At 44.0% G+C, this 15,952-nt stretch overlaps 1 protein-coding gene across 2 annotated transcripts in view; it reads right to left on the bottom strand.

Moving 5' to 3' along the window:
* Positions 1-15,372, bottom strand: part of bbs7 (Bardet-Biedl syndrome 7) — a 61,281-nt gene extending 45,909 nt beyond the window's left edge. The window contains exons 1-5 of one of the 2 annotated variants that reach the window (XM_041194241.1): positions 15,074-15,372; positions 10,298-10,363; positions 9,916-9,978; positions 6,196-6,371; positions 2,787-2,973 (exon numbers count right to left, since the gene is read on the bottom strand). In XM_041194241.1, the coding sequence (XP_041050175.1) occupies positions 2,787-2,973; positions 6,196-6,371; positions 9,916-9,978; positions 10,298-10,363; positions 15,074-15,109 (528 nt within the window). In that variant the 5' untranslated portion in view covers positions 15,110-15,372. The remainder of the gene's footprint in view (positions 1-2,786; positions 2,974-6,195; positions 6,372-9,915; positions 9,979-10,297; positions 10,364-15,073) is intronic. The other variant, XM_041194249.1, reaches the window with a different exon arrangement.
* Positions 15,373-15,952: the final 580 nt, after the last annotated feature.

Below are 15,952 nucleotides of genomic sequence, written 5' to 3'. Positions count from 1 at the left end.
GAGATGAGATTGAAACACAGAGGTGTGCAATCATTGAGGTAGTCCCAGTCAGAGAGACTATTGGAGGGAATCCAAGAGGTTAGATCTTTGAAGGCAAAGACTAGAATTGCTCAAGACAGAGAGTTTCAATGAGATTGGTTGACTCAGTGTTACTGACACCTAGGTGGGCTGCCGAAAAGTCTGTGGAACCCGTCTTAGTCACATTTGCTATTTATTGTGCGGTGTAGTGTGTTCGACCACAGTCTGCCTGTTAATTCACATGTACCTCATATTAATCCTGAACGTTAGAGTACAAGACAGATATTGTAAATTATTTTATCTTTCTGACCTTGTAGAATAAAGCTTATTTATTTGGTTCAAAACCCATGGAGTCTTGTAGCTTTATTCTCTTAGCCAGTGTCTTGGGTCTCAAACTGTGTCTACTCTAAACAAAAAGTTACCAGTCCGTAACCGGATCATACCCAACATTTGGGGGTTTGGTCCAGGATCATAAAACATACAAAATTCTTATGCGCTTGACAACGAAGGATGTTTCCCCTGGCTAGGGGATCTAGAACCAGGGGAAAGAGTCTCAGAATAAAAAGGTAGACCATTTAGGACTGAGATGAGGAGGAATTTCTTTCCTCAGGGTGGCGAATCATTGGAATTCTCTACCCTGGAGGGCTGTGCAGGTTCAGTCATTGTGTATATTCGATTGATAGATTTCTAGAAATTAAAGATATCAAGGGAAAGGGGGATAGTGTGGGAAAGGTGACGTTGAGGTAGAAGATCAGCCATGATCTAGTTAAAGAGGTGGTATTAGGCATCTTGAAGAATATTAAGGTGGCTAAGTCCCCAGGGCCAGATGGGATCTACCCCAGAGTACTGAGGGAGGCAAGGGAGCTGATTGCTGGGGCCTTGACAGAAATCTTGTATCCTCACTGGCTACGGGTGAGGTCCCAGAGGACTGGAGAAAGGCTAGTGTTGTTCCATTGTTTAAGAAGGGTAGCAGGGATAATCCAGGAAATTACAGGCCGGTGAGCCTTACGTCAGTGGTAGGGAAATTATTGGAGAAGATTCTTCGAGACAGGATTTACTACTATTTGGAAGCAAGTGGGTGTATTAGTGACAGGCAGCATGGTTTTGTGAAGGGGAGGTCGTGTCTCACTAACTTGATCGAGTTTTACGAGGAAGTGACAAAGATGATTGACGATGGACGGGCAGTGGATGTTATATACATGGATTTCAGTAAGGCCTTTGACAAGGTCCCTCATAGGCAGACTGGTACAGAAGCTAAAGTCGCACGGGATCAGAGGTGAGCTAGCAAGATGTATACAGAATTGGCTTGGTCATAGAAGACAGAGGGTAGCAGTGAATGGAGAGCTGTGACTAGTGCAGTTCCGCAGGGATCAGTGCTGGGTCCTTTGCTGTTTGTAGTATACATAAATGATTTGGAGGAAAATGTTACTGGGCTAATTAGTAAGTTTGCAGACGACACTACGGTTGGAGGAGTTGCAGATAGTGAAGAGGATTGTCAAAGGATACAACGGGATATAGATCGGTTGGAGATTGGGCGGAGAAATGGCAGATGGAGTTTAATCCGGACAAATGCGGGTAATGCATTTTGGAAGGTCTAATGCAGGCAGGAATTATACAGTAAATGGCAGAACCCTTAAGTGCATTGACAGGCAGAGGGATCTGAGTGTACAGGTCCACAGGTTACTGAAAGTGGCAACGTAGGTGGATAAGGTAGTCAGGAAGGCATATGGCATGCTTGCCTTCATTGGCAGGGGTATTGAGTATTAAAGCTGGGAAGTCATGCTGCAGCTGCACAGAACCTTAGTTAGGCCACACTTGGAATATTGTGTGCAATTCTGGTCACCACATTATCAGAAGGATATGGAGGCGTTGGAGAGGGTGCAGAGGAGGTTTACCAGGATGCTGCCAGGTTTGGAGGTTATTAGCTACGAGGAGAGGTTGGAGAAACTGGGAATGTTCTCACTAGAGTGACGGAGATTGAGGGGCGACTTGATAGAAATTTGCAAAATTATGAGTGGCATGGTCAGAGTAGATAGTCAGAAGCTTTTTCCCAGGGTGGAAGAGTCAATTACTAGGGGACATAGATTTAAGGTCAGAGGAGAAAACTATAGAGGAGATGTACAGGGCAAGTTTTTTACGCAGGGGGTAGTGAGTGTCTGAAATTCGCTGCCAGAGGAGGTGGTGGAAGCAGGTACGATAGTGGTGTTTAAGAGGCAGCTTGACAAATACACGAATAGGATGGGAATAGAGGGATACGGACCCCGGAAGTGCAAATTAGTTGACGGGCAATATGATCGGCGCAGGCTTGGAGGGCCAAAGGGTCCATTCCTGTGCTGTACTCTTCTTTGTTCTTTTGAATGGTGGAGCAGGCTCAAATGAGCCAAATGGCCTTGTCCTGCTCCTATTTCCTATGTAAAATCTGACAGTCTATATCTCTATCTCTGTTTTAGCATCCTGTGTTCAGAGAAGGCCTATCAGAATGCCCCTGCTGAGTGTCCAGGACCAGAGACTTCTCAATGCAATGGGTGTAAAGAGTTTATCTTTCACCAAAGCATGCTAGCAAATTGCTTATCATTTGAATTGTTTCACCAGCAATTATAAAGCTTAATCCGTTATGATTTTACCAACCATTCATCTCAATGTTTTTTTCCTAAACTTGTGAATATGCTTTATGTTAAAACCCAACATTTAAAAGTAACTATTTTTCCAAATCCAATCTGTGGAAAAAAAGAGTCAAAAATTATGCAATAATAAATTTGTCGCATTACCTTTAAAACTCTGAGCACTCGGTCTTGGCAGGCTAGTATCGGTGTAATATGACCTACTTTTTCCACAGGTAAGCAGATTATATCATTGATCTTGTCACTGGACAGGTAGTAGTCCTGATCTTTACAGTCACAGTAATGATTATAGATATAGTTGGCACACAAGAAAAGATCTGCACCGGACACATACCTGGAAAAGAATCATTATGCGGTGAGAATTTTATGAATATATCTAAGTGAAAAAAAAAAGGCAACTCAACATAAACAACACTTTTCAGTGGAACAAATTAAACAAAACACCACATTATCCTCTATACTGGTAGCTTTTCGTCTTATAGGAAGATGGCTTGCGCTATGGTGGTCAACTGTGTTAAGCATTGCCTGGTTCAGGAGCCCCACTCTGACATGTTAGTCTCTGCTTCATTTGCTGCAGAGAAAGACAGTGAGCTGAGCAGGTGCAGGACTCACAGGTCCTGTTTTCTCTGGGCCCTCTTCTCAGCCAGCTGAGCTTTCGGTTTCTCCTCACCTCTTCCGTTAAGGCATTGATATTAATTTTCCAAAATTCCCCAGATTCTGGAAAGGCCTGATCAGATTGGAAAATAGTGAATTTGATTCCTCTATTCAAGGAAGGAAGGACACAGAAAATAGAAAAATCAGGTCAGTTAGCTTAACATCTGTCATAGGAAATTGCTCGAATCTACTATTAAGGAGGTTATAGTGGGGCAATTAGAAAATCTCAATGCAATCAAGCAGAGTTAACATGGTTTTGTGAAACAGAAATTATGTTTGACTAACTTATTGAAGCTTTTTGAGGAAGTAACAAGCAACATGGATAAAGGAGAACCTGTGGATGTGCCGTACTTAGATTTCCAGAAGGCATTTGACAAGGTGCCACATCAAAGGTTATTGGGCAAAATAAGAGCTCATGGTGTAGGGGGTAACATATTAGCATGGACAGAGGAATGGTTAGCCAACAGGAAGGACTGAGTCAGGATAAATGGGTCTCTTTTCGGTTGGCAAGATATGATGGAGTGCCACAGGGGTCAGTGCTGGGGCTTCAACTACTTACAATTTACATCAATGGTTGGGATTTTCCAGCCCTGCCTGCCACCGGGATCATCCACTCCCGCTGAAAGTCAATGGACTTTTGGTTGGGCTGCTGAATCTCTCATGGCGGGTCCTGCCACAAAGGAACTGGAAAATCCCGGCCAATGACTTGAATGAAGGGACTGAATGTACAATTGCTAAATTTGCTGATGACACAAAGATAGGTAGGAAAATAAGTTGTGAAGAGGACATAAGGAGTTTGCGAAGGGACAACGGATAGGTTAAGTGAGTGGGCAAAAATTTGCCAGGTGGGAAAAAGTGAACTTGTCGACTTTGGCAGGAAGAATAGAAAAGCAACATGTTATTTCAATGGGGAGAGATTGCAGATCAGAGGTACAGGGAATCTGGATGTCCTCGTACACAAGTCAGGAAAAGTTAGGTTATCTTATGAGGAAATGTTGGACAGGCTCGGCCTGTGTCCATTGGAGTTTAGAAGATTGAAAAGTGATCTTATTGAAACATATAATATCCTGAGGGGACTTGACAAGGTATTGCTGAAAGGATGTTTTCCCTTGTAAGAGAGACTAGAACTAAAGGACATAGTTTAAAAATAAAGGTGTCTCGCGTTTAAGACAGATGAGAAGAAATTTTCTCTCTGAGGATCATGAATCTTTGGAACTCTCTTCCCCTGAGAGTGGTGGAGACAGGGTCAAGGAATATTTTAAGGCAGAGGTTGATTGATTCTTAACTAACAAGGGAGTCAAAGGTTATTGGGGGGGTAGGCAGGATGTGGAGTTGAGGCCACAATCAGATCAGCCATAATCTTATTGAATGGCAGAGCAGGCTTGAGGGGTAAAATGGCCTCCTTATGCTCCCAATTTGTATGTATACCCCTCCAAACAAAGTCAGTCTTCAGAGGTCACAGTCACAGCCGTCAGTGACAGTCTCCCAGTTCTCAGCATCAATGTCCGCTATCACTTGCAGGTGTCCAATGAACAAGGCCGAGCCAGTGCAGACATCATTGACTTAGCAACGAGTGTATGCTGATGAAATTAGCACACTCCAGGACCTGTGTGTTGGTGACCTTGTCCTGCCAAGAGATGCCGAGGATATGTCTAAGATAGTGAAGGTGGAAACTGTTCAACCTTTTCTTCTGCCTAGCACACTGTCCGGATCTCACTAGCGTACAGGGAGTCGTTGAGGATGCAGGCTTGGTAAGCTTGGGGCTGCATCTTCCGGTCGGCGAGTGGAGGTGCGGGGCCCGCTCGCCGACAGGTAAAATGACGCAGGGTGACGTCGGGCGGGCATCCCAACGTCACCCCGTGTCATTTACATTTTCAGGTCAGTGCACGCGGAGCTGAGTCAGCTGCCTGAACTGTCAACAGCCACTTCAGGCCATTAATAAAGTAATTGAGGTAATCAATGGACCTTCCCAACGAACCTCAAAGTTGGCAGGCAGGCCAGGAGCCCAGGCGGGCTTCTGAAAAAACATGAAACCTCATCCACGGAGGGATGAGGTTTCATGAAGGCATTAAAATTTTTCTGAAATGTGTAAATAAAAGAAATAGACATGTCGCTGCTCATGTGACAGTGGCACTTAAGTGGACATGTCAGTATTTCTTTTTCTCATCTTTAATCTTTCAAACCTGAGCCGACCTCCCTCAGGCTCTTTCGTGCACGTGCACTCCAGGCTCAGGGAATCACCCCCGCCCGCACGGAAAGCAAGCGCTTCCTGACAGACGTTGCGCTGGGCGGGCCTTAATTCGCCCACCCATGTAAAATGGCAGTGCACCCCCAATTGGGGGCGCCGATCGGGAACCCACCCACTCACACTCGCACCCGCACAACCACCCCCCCGACAGGGTCCTGCCCTTGCATTTTGGTATTCTCAGTCAGATTGCTGTTGTCCACATTCTCTTACTCAGCTTAGACACGACAGCTGCAGTTTTTGCGATGCATCTTGTTGATTTCAGCAATAAGTGATAAATTGCTGGTGATTGTGGAGCCTAGATATGTGAAGCTAGCAACAAACTCCAGATTAGCTTTGCCAATGCTAATAAATGGTGTACATATTTTATACATATATTTATTGCACATCTTCAAATGTAAATTCCCGAGTAAAGTATTTGGCTGTAAGATAAACGTTCTTTTACTCTTCTTCCAAATAGAAATTTGAATTAAACCTGGAGGGCAATTAATGCTTTCCTCAGAAGCAACATGTGGGGAATTTGTTGGTAGAAGAGGTTTGGAGGAGTAAAAGAGCACATACTCCATTAATACTTAGGCAACAATCAGTGAACATTCTGCATGGAGAAGGAAGCCTTATTTCTGAACAAAAGATGGACACAATTCATGGATGACTTACATAGCTCGAATGATTTCCGTAAGGTTAGTTTCAAATGACAGGAACTGCTTTCCCTTCTTTGTGAAGCCTCGCACCTCTGAGCCAACACTTATAAAGATTTTCTCCTGTGGTGTACCAATGGCTCCTCCTAGCTCCAATCTTGAAACTTTCTGTCCTGGCAAGGTCTTGAACACTGGCTGTGTACAAGTGAAATCACACATTTGACTTCCACAAACACAAAAGACTTTTGCAATTTACATTAAAGCATATTATGCATTTCACTTTTTGGGGACACAGTTTCAAACATAATTTACACTATAAACTGTTATCTCAAATATACCATCCACAGTGAAAAAGCAGATTAGTTCAACAAAATGTGCCCCACAACAGCAATGAAACCATAGGGTGTGCTATGGTACATAATCACTCCTCAGGCTAAAGTCAAAAAGCTTCATCACTAGTTCCAATTGAAGGAATTCTATCCCAATCAGAGTCTTTCATGTGTCATCCAAAGACAACTTCACCAACTCCTAATAATCAAAACAAAAGCCTGAATGATGGCCATGTTACAAACATCATCTAACCTGAAAAAAGAATCCCTTGTAAATTAACATAATCAGTTATAATGGAGGGAATTTTATCCCAAAAACGGGTGGGTTTGGGACAGGTCAGGGTTAAAGTGTTTGCTGAATTCTGACCCTAAACCACCCACTTCTGGTTTTAATGGAGGCTGGTTGGCACTGTAAGCATTAGAAAGAGTCCATATCTTAATTCACTATTTGAAATTCAACCCTGGCCAACCGGGTTTCTTGGGCCTCAGGGAACCCAGCAGCTAAATCCAAGCATGAGGCTGTTGGATCAGAAACTAAGAAGTGGCTTTCCACTTACCTGCTGGATGCAGTGTGCCTGCCTGGCCAAACTCCAACAACAGGACACAACCCCTCCCCTACCCAGACCATTTCAACTTTCTGCCCGATTTATTTTATTCTTTCACAGAATACGGCTGTCGCTGTCTAGGCCAACACCTATCAGCACACATGGGACTGGAACTCTTTCCTGCCTCTCCTGCCAGAGGCTTGAACTTCCTCCATCTCCCTCCAGCCCAGGGCTCTGACCTCCCTACACACCCTCTCCAACCCCCCGGGGCTCTAATCTTTCCCACGCACCCTACCCAAAGCCTCTGACTAAGCACTCCCAACGCCTCAGAGCTCCCCCACCGACACCCAACCCCCCATCCAGATCTTCAATCTCCCCAAGACCAATCCTTCAGGCCTCCAATCACCAACCACCCACACCCCTTGCTCCTAAAGGTCATGGCAAAGGCTTACCTGATCATACAGCCCCCAGCTGAATTAGTCCCTGCCCAAATTGAAGTCAAGCCTGTCAATTGCAGGTAGGGAACCAGCCGCTGTTAAAACTCCACAGCATGCAGTGGAACCCTGACTTATATGTTTCCTGCGCTGTACCAGGCACTCCCCTGCAGCCCCCAACAGCCACTCTTAGTGAGTCAAGAAAGTTAAAATTTCTCTGATTTATCTATTAGAGTAACATTTAAAAGTAATTCTGTTTTCAATTTTACTGTATATATTTTTACTCAGCCAAAGTATATATTGAGAACAAAAATTACACTAACATTTTACAAACAGGTAGAAGTCAAAAGTCAGGCATGCTGTCAAAAAGAGGTAATTAATAATTTCTCTCCCGGCCCCTTTGTTTCGTTTTGCTAAATTCAATAAGGCTTGATTATCCTCTACTTTGCAATTTTGACTAAGGGTGTACATGCAAAAAAGTCCTAATCTATCATTTCTCTTTACAAATACTGCTGTATACAATTTACTTCTTTTCACCGAGAGTTAATTAATTCAAATTGTTTGCTCGTTTTAATCGAAATGCAAAAAACTCAACTCAATGGAGAAGCTGGGATTATTCTCTTTTCAGAAGAGATGGCTAAGAGGAGATTTAACAGAGATATTTAAAATCACAAATGCTTTAGATAAGGTAATGTTATATATGCTTAATGTCATAGTTCATATGGTTTTAGAGGTATAGCTTTTTAGTTTTAGAAACTGAATTTTAAATACAAGTTCAGTGGGAAAAAGAAATCCCTGGTAAACATCTAGATGCTGGCAAACCAAACAGATGTAAGATGATTACAACACAAAAGGTAACTTGCCTTTACTGGATAAAGTCAGAGTAAAAGGGTGACAATCTTTAGTTAAAAGAGCTGGAGACATGACATCTGCAGTTATTCCAGTATAAATTATATGTTAGTCATGTAGTTTCCCAGTATTGAGGAAAGCTTTGCAATTAAAAGCTAGTTAATCTGCATGTCTACTTGGGAACAGGCTGTATGTGTTACACTGCCATGGGGATGGATGGAGCTAAGTGAGATCCTTTGTTTTGAGTTTACTTCTGTGAATTCAGCAGGTAAGACTGGTTGAGAGATACAGCTAAGAGACTGCAGAAGCTTTGGGTCTTATGTAACTTGTAGCTCCTCGGAAGTCGAAAGATAAAGCCAGATCTACATGTGAAATAGAGTAAACGTATTGTTCATGATGCAGCTCGCAATTGGGGACTGTTAACAACTGGAAGATTTGTTTAGCTGGAAGCTAAAGTAAGAAATCTGTACTAATCTTCAATAAAAAGCAGTTAAACATGTTGCAATTGGAGTTCTGGAAGTAATCAGCTTGGTTGCATTTTGAAACCATAGCAGTGGTCTATTGGGAAACCAAAGATGTCTTTTGATGTTTTAAGCCACGGCTCAGGGTTTGGAGGAAGGCCCATACTGGAGCTGTGGAATCCGGAGTTCTGAGGTCGGTAAAGAAATTTGGAGGGTCACTTAGCCAAAAGCTAATGGAAGGACCCCCCATGAAATTGTGTACCTTGACAAATAATTGGAACATTGAAGAGAAATCAGTGAATTCCAAAGAGCGGTGATATAACTATTGGGTTGGTCCCTGGAAAAGTGAGTGAATCTTAAATATTTCATAAGATAAGGGAAATCTTGAGGGGAGTTAAAAAAATAGAACTGAGTTTATAGCATGAATCTTTATAAGCTACAGTGTTAAGTTAACAGATTTTACTTTGTTTAATTATTTTTGATATACAATCAAGTTTGTTTTTGTTTAAAAATGTGAAATCTTGCGGTGTAGCTCTGTCAGTTAATTGCTGGTTGTTTAAATTCCTTCTTTAAATGTTAACAGTCCCTAACTGGATCGGAACCGTAAGCAAAGAGAAACTATTTCCAATGACTTGAGGCTTGGTAACCAGAATAAGGTGTTTGGGCAAAAGAACAAGAGGCAACATGTTTATGGTCTATGGTTAAGATTTAGAATGTATTGCCTGATAGGTGGCAGATACAGATTCAACAGTAGCCTTCAGAAGGGAATTGGATAAATACTTTGAGAAAATAATTACAGGGATATAGGGAAAGTGCAGTGAGAATAACTGGATTGTTCCTTGAAAAAGTCAGTGCAGACTCAATAGGTAAATGGCCTCCTTCTTTGCTGTCCAATTAAGCTTCTAAGCAAAGGCATCTTTGAGTTAATGGAAAGATACTGCATTTCCAACATTTTTTCATTTTTATTACATTTTTTTTAAAAACTGCATTTTGTATTTTATCCAATCAAGCTATAATTGGGAGATTCCAATGCTTGGCACAGGCACAAGATTCATTTCAAACGTCCAACATCACAATCTCACTCCTAAAATATTAAAATGTTACATTAAGTTGATACTTACAACTGCCTCTCCCTTTTTGATACCAAAACAAGTAACCACTCCATCATGATCTGCAATGACCACCTAAAAGTTCAAAACATAAAAATATTTAAAAGAACAATATAGTATCAAAGATATTAAAACAACCATTTAAAAAAAAAAAGTTCTGGCAAAGTGCAGAAATGGCATCATAAAATTAAAAGGCGAGGCTCCAGTACTGTACAAGTTTTGGTTTCCAATAATGCCACAACATGCAATAAATATATCTTTGCTGAGAGAGCTGAATGGTACCAGGTCAAGTATAAGACATTAATTTTCTTTCTCCTCTTCCTTCCCCTACACTTTTGCCTGGAATTGGAAAAACAAATTATCATCCTGATGTGTGTACTGAATGGGAATAAACCTTTTGGATTGCTCTGCGTCCTGATGCAGGTAGGAGCCTCATGGTCTTTTGGGAAGTCACCCCCACCTAGGATAAAAATCAAAAGGAAGATGAATTACAGCACAATCACAATAAACACACATTGATTATCTAATCTATGAATATACATCTTACTATAGGGTGATCAAAGGAAAACACAATCAAACTAATTTTCATGGTAGTGAAATTTTCATGTGCTGAGAATCTTAGTTTGAAATTTAGGACTGCAGTGTACTGAATGAAGATCAAGGACACTGCTTTGATCCACACTATATTAAACTGTCACAAGCCATTACAGATACGCAAGTCCTGTTGCCCCATTCTAGTTCATTCAGCCAAAAAGAAACATCCTTCATGATAGCATCCCATGCTTCTGAACTGATTCCAAAGCTTTTTCATCCAGTACTCTCACTGAAATATTCATGTCACGCATTCATCATTCTTAACATGAAGAATTTCCTGACAAGTACCCTATTTGTGCTATGAGCACAGTAATCACACTTTTGGAAGTAGGAAGTTAAAATAGTCTGTTCATGTGAGAAATTTAGAGGCTAATTTTTGACTGCCAGTGCAAATATGGCTTGTGATTTAGTACCTTCAAACATCTGAAGGAGGCTGGTTTAACCACAATGTTGACAAACATAACTACAGTGTCAAATTTATACCAACTATATACTTGACAATTTTCTCAAGTAGACACAATAAGACGATGTCTATACAATAAATGATAGTAAACTCAGGCCAGTTTCAGCTGGGTATAAAGAGCGAGACTTCAGCAAGGAAAGTGGGGTTGTAAACAGCGAAACTTCAGCAAGAAGAGCAGAACATGAGTGGAGAGGCAGTCAAGAATCTAAAAACAGTGCGAGAGGAGAGGCAGTGGAGAGCCAGAGCGGGTGAGGACCAAGGCGTAACCATCACTTTGAAGAGTGGGCAAAAAGAGGGCCTGGAGACACCCATCACCACCCAGAAGAGCAGGTGAGGACCCAGAGGAAGGAATCACCACCTGGTGGTTACTGCCCGGAGCAGCGCAGCACAAGCCAACAGCGAAATCAGAAGGCTGCTACTGCTCTTTATGAATCCCAGGGACAGAAGTCCTATTGGAAGGAGAAAAAAAAAGACTGTAGGAGTATGTATGTCTGTATGTCCTAGGCCCACACAGAGGAACCTGGTCTCCAGTCATCTCAGACCCGCTTGCCACTGGACCAAGGCCTTGCTCCATGAAGGCCATTTGGTTGCTGCTGTGCAACGACCACCCCACATTAAAAGAATTCATGCACAGGCAACTTCCACCCCCTTAAGATTAAGTTCAAGACCTGGAACGCAAGGACCCTCATGGACAACTCCAACAGCAACAGACCAGAACAGTATGCTGCTCTCGTTTCCCGGGAGCTCAGATGTTTCGAAATTGACATCGTTGCCCTAAGTGAGAGCTGGCGGGCAGGGGAAGGCCAGCTCAAGGAACAGTTACACCTTCTTCTGAAAAGGTAAACCAGGGAGAAGATCACCACCTTCACGGGGTTGGCTTTGCCATTAAAAACAAACTAGTTGGTCAAAGACACCACTTGTAATATAAACAAGCATCTCATGACCCTTCGGTTCACCCTAGCTCAGAACCAATACACTACAGTCCTCAGTGTGTACGTCCCAACACAAGATGCCACAGACAAGTCCAAAAAGGAATTTTACTCCAGCTTCGAACAATCCTTGGCCCAAGTCCCAGTGGGCAATAAAGCTGGTCCTCCCTGGTGACTTCAACGCCAGAGTTGGGAAGCTCACAGATCTCTGGGGAGATGTAATCGGCAGAGAGGGGATAGGGAAATCCAATACCAATGGTATCCTGCTCCTGACAAAATGCCTAGAACATGACTTCGTCATAACCAACACCTTGTTCCGTTAGAGAGACAAGTGCAAGGCCTCATGGCAACACCCTCACTCCAAGCACTGGCACCTGCTTGACTACGTCATTGTCCGAGCGAGGGACCGAAAGGGCATATGTATCACCTGTGCCATGACAGGAGCCGAAGATTGCTGGATGGACCACTGCCTAATTCGTTCTGTCATCAACATCAATCTAGGCCCAAAGCAGCAATGACAACAGAAAAAATGCCGTAGGAAAATCAACATTGAGGCACTGATAAGACAGCCTTATTCAGCCAGCATCTCACTGCCAACCTGGCGGCTCCTGGTGACCCTGAGACGCAGAGTGTCCACAGCACCTGGTCAGTCCTCAAGGCCTCCATAATCAGCACCTGCAAAGAGACATTTGGTCCCTTGACCAGGAAACACCAAGACTGGTTCGATGAGAACGACCAGGAGATCTAGGAGCTGATAAGCTATAAGTGCAATGCATTTCTGAACCTGAAATAGCAACATATCTCGAGAGCAAGAAAGCAGCTCTACAAATGGCTGAAGGCTGAGGTCGAGCAAAAACCCGTGATCTAAAGAACAGATGGTGGGTGGAGAAAGCGCAGGAGATTCAACATTTAGCTAACAACCATGACATGCGAGGTTTCTTTAGCGCAGTCAAGGCCACCTATGGCCCCAGTCCACTGCTGGCCAAGAATGGAGAGATGCTCATCAAGGACAGAGAGGCAGTCAAAACCCGCTGGAAGGAGCACTTCCAAGATCATGCTAGCAGAAGCTCTGTCTTCAACACAAGTGTCCTCGACTCCACCCCACAGCATGCTACCTGCCACCACCTCTGCACAACCCCAACCCAGCACGAGGTAGAAAAAGCCATTCGACAGCTAAAGAGCTGTAAGGAGTAGGTGGAATCCCTGTGGGAGCACTAAAGCATGGCACGAATACATGGCCTCATCTCCCTTGTCTGGAAGGAGGAGAACATGCCAGGAGATCTCAGGAGATGCCGTAATCGTGACCATCTTCCGACTGCGGTAACTATAGAGGAATCTCCCTGCCGACTGCCACAGAGATGGTCATCTCAAGAATCCTCCTCAATCGCCTTCTCCCTGTGGCTGAAGAGTTCCTCCCAGAATCGCAATGCGGATTCTGCCCTTAAGGGGGCACAACAGACATGATTTTCACCATGCGGCAACTGCAAGAGAAATGCAGAGAACAGCACCAACCCTTCTACATGCCCTTCTGTGACTTCACAAAAGCCTTCCTCCTCCATTTCAGCTGCCCCCCCCCGATGACATGATCCTGACCAATGGATCCGCCACAGACCCAATCCACGTTTGGACCAGCGTCAAGCAAGGCTGCTTCATCGCACCGACGCTCTTCTTGATCTTCCTTGCCACAATGCTCCACCTCACCCTCAGCAAGCTCCTGGTTGGAGTGGAGTACAGAACAAGAGGAACCTGTTCAACCTCTGCTGCCTACAGGCCAGATCCAAGGTCATTCCATCCTCCATCATTGAATCATTGAATTACAGTAGGCAGACAATGCTTGCGTCTGCGCACACTCAGAGGCCGAGCTCCAAGCCATTGTCAACACCTTCATCAAGGCATACAAGAGCACAGGCCTTACACTAAACATCCAAAAGACAAAGGTCCTCTGCCAACCTGCCCCCGGTTATCAAAATCCACGACGAGTTTGAAAATTGTGGACTACTTTCAATATCTTGTGACAAGTTTCAACACCGTTTTCAGTGTGCCAGCGCAGCCTTCAGCCGCCTGAGGAAGTGTTTGAAGACCAGACCTCAAGCCTTGCACCAAGCTCATGGTCTACAGAGCAGTCATGATACCTGCCCTCCTATATGGCTCAGAGGTGTGGACTATGTACAGCAGGCACTTCAAAACTCTGGAGAAGTACCACCAGTTCTCCCTCCACAAGATCCTGCAAATCCTTTGGCAGCATAGGCATACCAATGTCATTGTTCTTGCTCAGGCCAACATCCCTAGTATCGAAGCACTGACCATGCCCGATTAGCTCCACTGGGCCGGCCACATTGTCCGCATGCCTGACATGAAACTCCTGAAACAAGCACTCTACTCAGAGCTTTGACACAGCAAGCGAGCCCCAGCAGGCCAGAGGAAATGCTTCAAGAACACCCACAAAACCTCTTTGAAAAAGTGCAACACTCCCACCAACATCTGGAAATCCCAGCCCAAGACAGCCCAAAGTGGAGGGGAAGCATCTGGAAGGAGCTGAACACCTCAAGTCTCATCGCCAAGGGCTAGCTGAAGCCAAGTGTCGACAGCAAAAAGAGCATGTGGCAACCTGGGCACCCCACACAACCGCTCCCCCTACCATCGTCTGCCCCACCTGTAACAGACTATAGGTTGTGCACTGGACTATCAGTCATTTGAGAACTAATTTTTAGTGTGGAGGCAAGTCATCCTCGAACCCCCTAGGGACTGCCTGCCTAAGGTAGCAAACTCAGCCTTCATATTTCTCAGTAATGGCCCATGAATATTGCTCAGGAGCCGGAACTTTTTCTGTCCAAAGTCACTGAAGCCAGTTCTAGTGACCTTGTGATCCTGGCTCACGTCAGTACAGACCAGAGATCATTTGGGTCCAGTACATTGTGGGGAATTCATTTACCCAAAGCCAAAGGGAGTTGGCCTCACACAGACTTTTTTAAGAATGGCACGGCTGAAGTTCCACCACTCGAATTTGTTTACAAGGCTCGGTTCTATTGAGATGCAGCGCCTGTCGTTTGGGAATGTACCCGCTGATTTGTTTCCACCCCTCAACCCTAAAGACCGCGGAGTTGATTCCCATCTACTGGATTTAAACGCGGATACCGTCCGATTTATTAAACGAACCCGGCGATAACTGAGTCAACTCTCTGACCTGCAGGTAGTCGACGCGATTTAAATTTAACTCCATGGCCGTCGCAGTTTCCTCTTCGGGAAAATCGGGCGGATTGAGGATCAGAATACGCGTTAAAAGTGTCAGGGACCAAGAGCCGGTAAAGAGTCAGCGCCGCTCAGAAAATTCATGCCAGAAACCGCTAGGCATTCAGTGCATCAGACCGAGAAAAGGAACAGCCAAACAAACAAGTTATTTTTTTTCCTCCTCCCCCGGGCCAACCAGTAGATCTGAGCAAATCCAAACCAGGCCCCACTAATCCCGTTTCTATGGCGACTTTAAGCGTCTTCTAACACCGCTCACCATTGGCTTTCGATAACCGCACCGGCCTTTAAACTCACAGCTCATTGGCAGCTGGAAGCCACGCTTTCAGGGCTCCTCTCGGATGGATTAAGAGTTAGCCAAGGAGTAAAAGAAACTTTCATTTATATAGCGCCTTTCACAACCACGAAAGGCCTCAAAGCACTTTACAAATAATGGAGCACTTTTTGAAGTGTAGTAACCGTTATAATGTAGGAAACAAAGACAATTTGCACCAAAATATGCCAAGATTCAACTCAAGAGACCATGGAAATTCGGGAGTAAATAATTTATTTTCGTATTCTTTTGCACATTGAAACGTCTGCCAAGGCAATCTGCTTGCTCCCTTTCCCCTTTTATGGAGAGTGCACGTCTTCTGCTGTTATGAACAGGTTGTGAATTTACATCTAAGATTTTCGATGCAGCCTTTAGAAAGTCTTGTTATCACATCAAAAATTTAAAAGCTTCCATGATTATATTTCCTTAAATCTGATGTCTAATTTGCATAAATAATTGTCTCAGGCTTCAATATTCATATACAAATAGGGAATAGCTTGGCCT

Source organism: Carcharodon carcharias, chromosome 1 (genome assembly GCF_017639515.1).
Source record: "Carcharodon carcharias isolate sCarCar2 chromosome 1, sCarCar2.pri, whole genome shotgun sequence".
Taxonomy (NCBI): domain Eukaryota; kingdom Metazoa; phylum Chordata; class Chondrichthyes; order Lamniformes; family Lamnidae; genus Carcharodon; species Carcharodon carcharias.
The sequence above is the reverse complement of the archived record's forward strand: the minus strand, read 5'-3'. Positions and strand labels throughout refer to the sequence as shown.